At 35.9% G+C, this 7,832-nt stretch overlaps 1 protein-coding gene across 1 annotated transcript; it reads left to right on the top strand.

Moving 5' to 3' along the window:
- Positions 1-5,014: 5,014 nt before the first annotated feature.
- LOC126719430 (uncharacterized) lies at positions 5,015-6,124 on the top strand. Its single transcript, XM_050421980.1, has one exon. It carries the CDS (start codon positions 5,015-5,017, stop codon positions 6,122-6,124), a length of 1,110 nt encoding a protein of 369 aa, XP_050277937.1.
- The last annotated feature ends 1,708 nt before the right edge of the window (positions 6,125-7,832 follow it).

The raw sequence follows: 7,832 nt of genomic DNA, 5'->3' as shown, positions 1-7,832 counted from the left end.
TCGGTCCTCGGACCAGATGCCAAAAACGATTAAGGCTATGTTACCAAGAACGCGGCCAGGTCCCCTAGTACTCGACAACCCTCTCGGATGGTTTATTTTGGGTTACTCATTCTCAGATGACTGTCTCACGCGCAACGCAGATCATACAGCTGTTATCTCGGTTAGTCTCGTATGTTTAATCTACTGTAGGTTGGTATTATTATGCTTGATAGTCTCAATAAGTTCAGAATAATAGCTTTTTGTTAACAAGGGTTTCGGCCCTAAGTATCGTTCAAAAAAATATATATATACATATATGAAATACATCCATTCACAAAATAATTACTGCAGAAAAGAAAGAATATGTAGAATAAAACAGAATGATCTTTTATTAAGACAAAGAAATAATACAACGTACAATAAGGGGCTTAAGTAAGCTTATACCAAAAGCTAACTACAGAAGCAAAAAGAAAAAGATACAAGGAAGTGATAAATCCTTTAAAATTTTGCTCTAGTAGAGATTATGCATGACAGGATGGCCCCGTTGATGGAAGAGAAGAAGAAGCAAAAGAAGAGGTAAAAACACAAGGGGTGATGGGAAAGAAGAAGAAGCAGAGGCAGAAAGAGGCACCAGTGAAGGAAGAGAAGAGGAAGTAGGGATGCTTAATCCTCGCATCAGCTCTGACTCCTAACATGCAGGTGTCATATTAGCAGTACTCGAGAGAGAGCGGATGGTACTGACGACGAGAAACCCCATTATTGTCGCACCAAAAGTCTGACGCGACCAGCACCTGCTTCGGATTTTGGCTGAAAGATGTGGAGGCATCGCTCCCGCCTTGTGAAAGCGGAGAATCGTCTTGAGTCTCCGTCTCCTTTGCCCTGACCGCGCCATCTCAAGACTCGGAAGGACCCAGTGCTTCTGCAGCGGGTGTGGTTCCTTCACCCCCATTTGGGCCTCAAGCATATCACTCTCAAGGTTTAATTGTGTTGGCAATGAAAACTTTGAGCGCAGCTGAAGGATTCGGAATTTGAAAAGACTGAAGGGTCTGTGCGTAAATGGAGTGACCTCCTACCCTGCTTATTATATGGAGAGCAAGTTTGGTGGCATTTAATCTACGTAGATTTCCAAGAAGGGCTACAGACGAGATAGTTTCCACTCAACTCCCAACGCCGTCTACAACCGTCGGATTTGAGTGGCCTCAAAAAGGGAACTTATTAAAGACGCGCCTCGTTCACTGAAACGATGAGGACGCGGCATGAGTAAGTCTAAAGGAATGTCTCCCAATCTGGCGCATTTTCCAGGCAAATGAAGAGACACTGATATTAATGAAGGACAAAGCTAGGCAAACCGTGATAAAGGCCTTGCATCACCAAAACCCTCCTCTCCGACCAAAAGGTCGGACAGCAGGATTTTGAGGGGCTAATGTGGGGTCAGAAAATTTACGCCCCCGACCCACTTTATATTAAGGCCTAAGGCCTGAGCTGAGGAAAGATATGGCCGAGGACGAGCTTATGCTCGGCATCCCGTAAAGCCCCTAAAGGAAAGGACGAGCACAGTGCAGGAACGGCCCAAGTAAAAAGATGCCAATACTGCAATAAAGAACTCAGCGTCTGATATGTCCATGCTCTTCACCATGCTCTTCAGCTTTTACAACCACCCCCAACCACTCTAGGTATGGGCGAATAGGACAAGTCTCAACCCCAGGAAGTTGAGCTTACACGTGGACACTAGAGGGAGGGTAAATGCTAGTATAAAAAGGAAAGAGAAGCAATAGAGAGAGGGGGGGGGGGGGGGGACAAGTCTCTCCTAGACCATAAAGTCCTAAAAAAGGAGAATGAGAAGAACACTAAGCTCCTCGGACGAGGTCTAAGGACCGGAACCACTCAGGTCGCACCGGAAGAAGGTCTTGCTAGACACACCAGGTTTACCTCGTGTAAATTTCCGTAGAAATCACGACTAGCCGTTGTCCGGTGACCAAGGCCTAGCCTTTCAAGCCCACGCTCTACACATTATATTGTTTGGGCCCTTAACGTACGAACCCAACACCATTTTGGGATCGTTACAAATTGAGCTCCTACAAAAATATATAATTATTTTTTAATGTGGTATAATGTATAATTCGTACTCTGAAATTTGTTAAAGATATAAGTTTAGTCATCTTCAAAAGAAGTAGACTCACTTAATTAAATAAATATTCTAACCAATATTCAATAACACTCAATAGTTTTCTCTTCTAGGTTTTTCCTTCCCCTTTTCTCTGTCTCAATTCCTTATAAGCATCACTCATTTATATCAATTTAGTCTTTTTTGTCTATAAATGCAACAATTTCTCCATGTATTTTCTATCTATTTGTATTTGACAAATGTATCTTTTCATTTACTCTATCTTTCTTAGTTGTTCTTTATTCATATATTTTCTGCTTGTTTGTTCTTTTCTAAGATAATCTATATTCTTCTAACTTTTGTCATAATGTATTATGTTTTACTAAATTTTATGCCATACAACTTAACTTTCTATTTCTCAAATTTATTATTCAAATTTCTTCCTCTCTTATAGAGATTATCATAATAATCAAACACTAAAAAATCATACTATTACACAATATTCACAATTGATTCATGATGTTTAAAACATGAAAGTGAATATGAAAAAGTAAATGTGAGAGAATCATTGCCCTTTTATAAACATGCAAGGGGAGCATTAATATATCCTTTTAACTCTTTTTTAATCTAAGGACTATAGGAGTGAATGATTGTTTTCAAGGGGTCATGACCCCCTACTGCTCTCTCTACCACTAATAGCTGAGCTGCTGTCGGGTAGTGAGCTATGCCACTCCACCCTCAAAACCAAAAAGAAGACACACTCAAGTCTTTTATAGCATTTGACATTGTGCCTCGCAAGTATGTTTTTAGAGCGTTCGTAGGAAATTGAATTGTAGCCCACAACAATCACCCCCTCCCCTCCCCTCCCTCCTCCCCCCCCCCCTCCCCCCCCCCCCCCCCCCCAAAATTACAATGACACACCAATAACTTGTCCTCATAGTCTTGACATTGATATAACTTGTTAGATCTTAAGCTATGTCACTCCACCTCAAAACTAATTAGTAATAAGGAAGACATACTCATGACTTTTATGACATTCAACATTGCACCATGGGCCTATTTTAGAATGGTCACAAGGAGTCGAGTTGTAATTCCCCAACAACTGCTCTGTCCCCAACAATTCTTCCTTTAGCACATGGGCCTCATTGACTTTTGATATCACTTGTCTTGATCGTAATGGTCTCCAAAATTTAGAGGCTAAATTCCTAAACTACATGCAATGTTTTTTTTTTTTTTTCCTTTCTATGATTTATCAAAATTTTTATATGTGTAGAATTCTAAGCTATAGAAATTTTAAGGCTAAGCTATATGATGATGTCAAAATCACTCTTAACCCCTACAAAAATCAAGATGTTCGTTAAGGTCAACAATGACTAGCCCACCTCAGCATCTTTGGCATGTATATAGCGTAGGGGAGAGAGAAGGTAAGATGAGAGGAAAGGGTTTTCATGGGTCCACCAATTTTTCACATTTTCCTTTTCCCTTCAATTAGGAAGAAAATGCTTAATTTATTTGTAAAATTACTCTTATATCTTTGAAAGGTTTTAATTTTTTTGGTAAAAATAATTTTATATCCTCTTAATTAATTATTAATTTATAATTTACAAAGATAAAATAGTAAAATAATTTTTATGAATTTTTTTCCCTCTCTTTCTTTCCTTTCTCTTCTCATTTCAAATCTACCATTAGATTGAGATCACACGGGGGTGGTAATGGTGCAATTACCTAATAAAGTAAAATGTAAATGTTTAAAAGATTAAAAAAATTACCTAATCTATTTTTACATCTCACATGGGTAGTAATTGTATGGTGCACTGTATCCAAAGATATTGTTTTTGGTTATTTATTTGTATAATGTTTATCAAAAGATATAGTTTTTGGTAATTTTTATGTTAAATGTGTTACAAAAAGATAAAAGCTAACTTATTTAAAAAATAGTGAGTATATGTAAAAGTGACAAACGACCAAATACAATCTGCCAAGTAGAAGAATTGGGGCAAAAATAGTGAGTTTGTTTCTGGCATTGGAGGAACTCATTTTGAAAATAAAAAAATCAAAATGTTCTACGACGTCAATAGCTAGCCTTTCCAACCTCATAAGCACAATGGCACTAGTTAGTGTCTTCAGCACGAATTATCCAAATCCTAAAGGTCCCTCTTTGGAGGCTCCACCCATTCCAGTAGATTAACACTACCAAGTACGATGTCTTGCTTTCTCACAAAGTTCTTTTCTTGTGCTAGCGCATGCAAACCCTTTATATGATGCAATAGATTTGAATCAATACCGTCGGTTCCTAGATTATTGTTTTTTGTCAAGTTAATATAGTAACTGATTTTTAATTTATATATGTGGAATTTCAATCTAGATATCTTAATCAATAACCCCCAAAAAAAAAAAAAAAAAAAAAAAAAAAAAACCAACAACAACAACAACAACAACATACCTTTTTTTATGGAAAAAATGCAAAATGCACCCTCTAAGTCCAACTATAATTCATTTCTGTCCTCTAATTTTGTTTTTATTCAATTGAGTCTTTTAAGTCTCAAGTTTATTCAATTAAAGTATTTTCGTTAAATTTGGTTACAATTTTTTAAAAAGAAATTCTAGAAAATATTTTTCAATAATTAATTTTGTTGGGTTATAGATTGACCACAATTAATTAATTTAATTAACCAAGTTGATTAATTATTCAAATTACATGCAAATCGCGTGGAGGCACAATCAAATCAACAAACTAAATTAAATGCAACAGAAAATAAATTTGACACGGCAATTTGATCGCGATGGGAAAAATTTTCGTAGACAAAAACTTCATCAAGTGAATTCCAAGTCGGCACTCTCGAAGAATCCACTAATCAAGAAACAAGTAGTCACAAGTATAAGGAATCTTACCCACTAGCTTATTCCAAAATGCCAACTTACAATTGAACCATGAAAGAGCAAATAATTGTGGTTTTTAGATATGTTGATGCATACGGCTTTGTGAAAGAATGTTTTTTTGGGTTTATTCATGTTGTTGACACTGCGGCTTTGACTCTAAAGAAGGGGTTATATTCTTTGTTATCTCAACATTGCTTAGACATACAAAATATTCAATGGCAAGGATATGATGGAGCAAGCAACATGCGAGGTATGTGGAATGGATTACAAGTTTTGAATTTGAATGATTGCCTATATGCTTACTACATCCATTGTTTTGCACATTGCTTACAATTGGCATTAGTAAAAGTATCAAAACAAGTTGTCCCCATTAATGGATTTTTTCTAAAATTGCTTTTGGTGATCAAAACTACTTATTCTTCCTGCAAGAGTAATGAGCAATTGAAAGTTGTCAATGCTAATGAAATAGCACGTTTGATTGATCTTGAAGAGCTTGAGACTGGAAGTGGACTTAATCAAATTGACACTTTACAACGACCTGTAGAAACATGTTGGAGCTCACATTTTAGATTAGTTTCTAGCTTATTAAGGATGTTTTCTTCAACTGTTGAAGTTTTACTGAATATAATTGATGATGCGGCTAATGGAGAACATCAGGTAGAAGCAGAGTCAGCTCATGATGGTTTAACTTCATTTGAATTTGTCTTCATCTTACATCTTGAGAAGGAAACTATGGAGATCACTGATAAACTTTGTCAAGTTTTGCAAAACCAATCTCAAGACATTTTAAATGCTATGCATTTACTTTCATCTACTAAAGCACTTATCCAAAAATTTAGAGATGATGGATGGGATGGCTTACTCACTATTGTGATATCATTTTGTGAGAATCATTGCATTGTCATCCTAGATATGAATGCTTGTTATGTTGGGAGGCGAGGTCGAGCTTGTAATCAGCAAGATAACATTACAATTGAGCATCATTATCGAGTAGATATTTTTTATGCTGCAATAGATTCTCAACTACAGAAACTAAATCATCGGTTTAATGAAGATGCAATGGAGTTACTTAGGCTTAGCTCAGCTTTAGAACCTCGAGAGGCATTAAAATCTTTCAGAAGTAGTGATCTTTGTTTGTTAGTAAAGAATTTCTATCTATAAGATTTCACAGATTATGACAAACAAGTGTTGGAGAAGGAGCTTTATCATTTTGAGCATAATGTAGTATGAGATCTAGAGTTCAAAAAATTGAAAAGTTTATCTGAGTTATGTCAATGGTTAGTGAGAACAGGAAATTCAGAACACTACAAACTTACTTATAGAATGGTGAGACTTGTGCTTACTATTCCAATTTCTACTGCTACTATAGAGCGAGCATTTTAAGTTATGAAAGTTGTCAAAACTAACCTTCGAAACAAAATGGAAAATGATTTTTTCACGGACTCTTTGATGTTATACATTGAAAAGGATATAACTTCAACATTTAGTTTGGATTCAATCGTAGATGATTTTGAAGATTTGAAAGAGCGTTGAGTTCCCTTTTCACAAATGATTGTATTAAGAAACAATAGTGTTTCGTGTCTTTTGTTTTTGTTGGTAGATGATTGTATCTTAATATATTAAGAAACAATGATTTTTGGGTATTTGTCTTGGTTGATAGTTTATTAATACTATATGGATGCATATTTGAAAATTTTTTTTCGCTTATCTCCCCCCCCCCCCCCAACTTGAAATGCTGGGCCCGTTCCTAGATTGAACCTACTAACCTATACCAATATTAGCTGCAATTCTCACTCGGATTTATTCTTGTAGAGATTTCTTCTTTACACAGATCCCAATATGTGACTAATAACATTGCACAAATCCCACTACTTGACTAACTCCACAGCAACCCTTTTAATTGTTATAGCTGATTTGTAGCAACTTCACACAAAAACACCAATAAGATCTTCAATTGTTAGTGCTAGAGATTTTGCTTGGTACAGAACCCAAAGGTGCACAAAATTCACAGCAAGATCTCTTTCTTCTATTTTTTGATACACAAGTTCAAAACATGGAGGCTAGGTTTCAATATAAAAACCTTATAAAGCATTAGGGTTTCTCTCTAGCCAACATCCACGACGGCTTACTCTATTGACACTAACCTGATAGTAGCCCTTTCTCTTTTTGTGACTCTACTCACTTATCAGTTATTTTAATTTAGCCTCTAGGTTGCTCCCTCCAGGATCCAACCACAAAGCTGTAATTCATTTCATCCCATACTCAATGAGTTACACCCGATTACTTTGGGTAATGGTTGGCTCTGATATCAAATGTTAGGAACCCATGGGTAGAACTCACCCTTGAAAACTAGCTTGCAAAGGGAGGGTGCCTAAGAGTTTATATACACATGTTTAAGCTTACAATTAAACAATGTGGGATACTAGGATCATAACACAGCTTATTTAAATAGGAGCTTAATAGGCCTTTTAATAGGCTCTTCTATTAGGTCACACAAACCCACAAACAATGGTTACTTAGAATAAAATTTTGCTAGCTAATTCTAAAGTCTCGTAGCTCAATAGATCCAGAGGCATCAAGATAGGTATCGAGCTTCATTAAGTCTTGATATATTGACATATATCAAAGAGGTATCAGGACCTGCAGATTCAACTTTTCTTGAGTAGTCTAATGTTTTCAATAATACCACTTGTAGATTCACTCATAATCTTCTAGAACACATTAGAAACTAAGACTCAAATACATATAAAGTGCATTTTGATCTTAGATATGCCAATACATAAAAATATGACTCATAGAAATTGGATTTTTTAAATTTAAAAAATTTGAAGAAAATAAAATAAAATTTATGAAACTTAACCACAAAATT

This window comes from Quercus robur, chromosome 3, assembly GCF_932294415.1.
Source record: "Quercus robur chromosome 3, dhQueRobu3.1, whole genome shotgun sequence".
In the NCBI taxonomy this organism is placed as follows: Eukaryota; Viridiplantae; Streptophyta; class Magnoliopsida; order Fagales; family Fagaceae; genus Quercus; species Quercus robur.
This window is presented reverse-complemented; position numbering and strand designations above follow the sequence as displayed.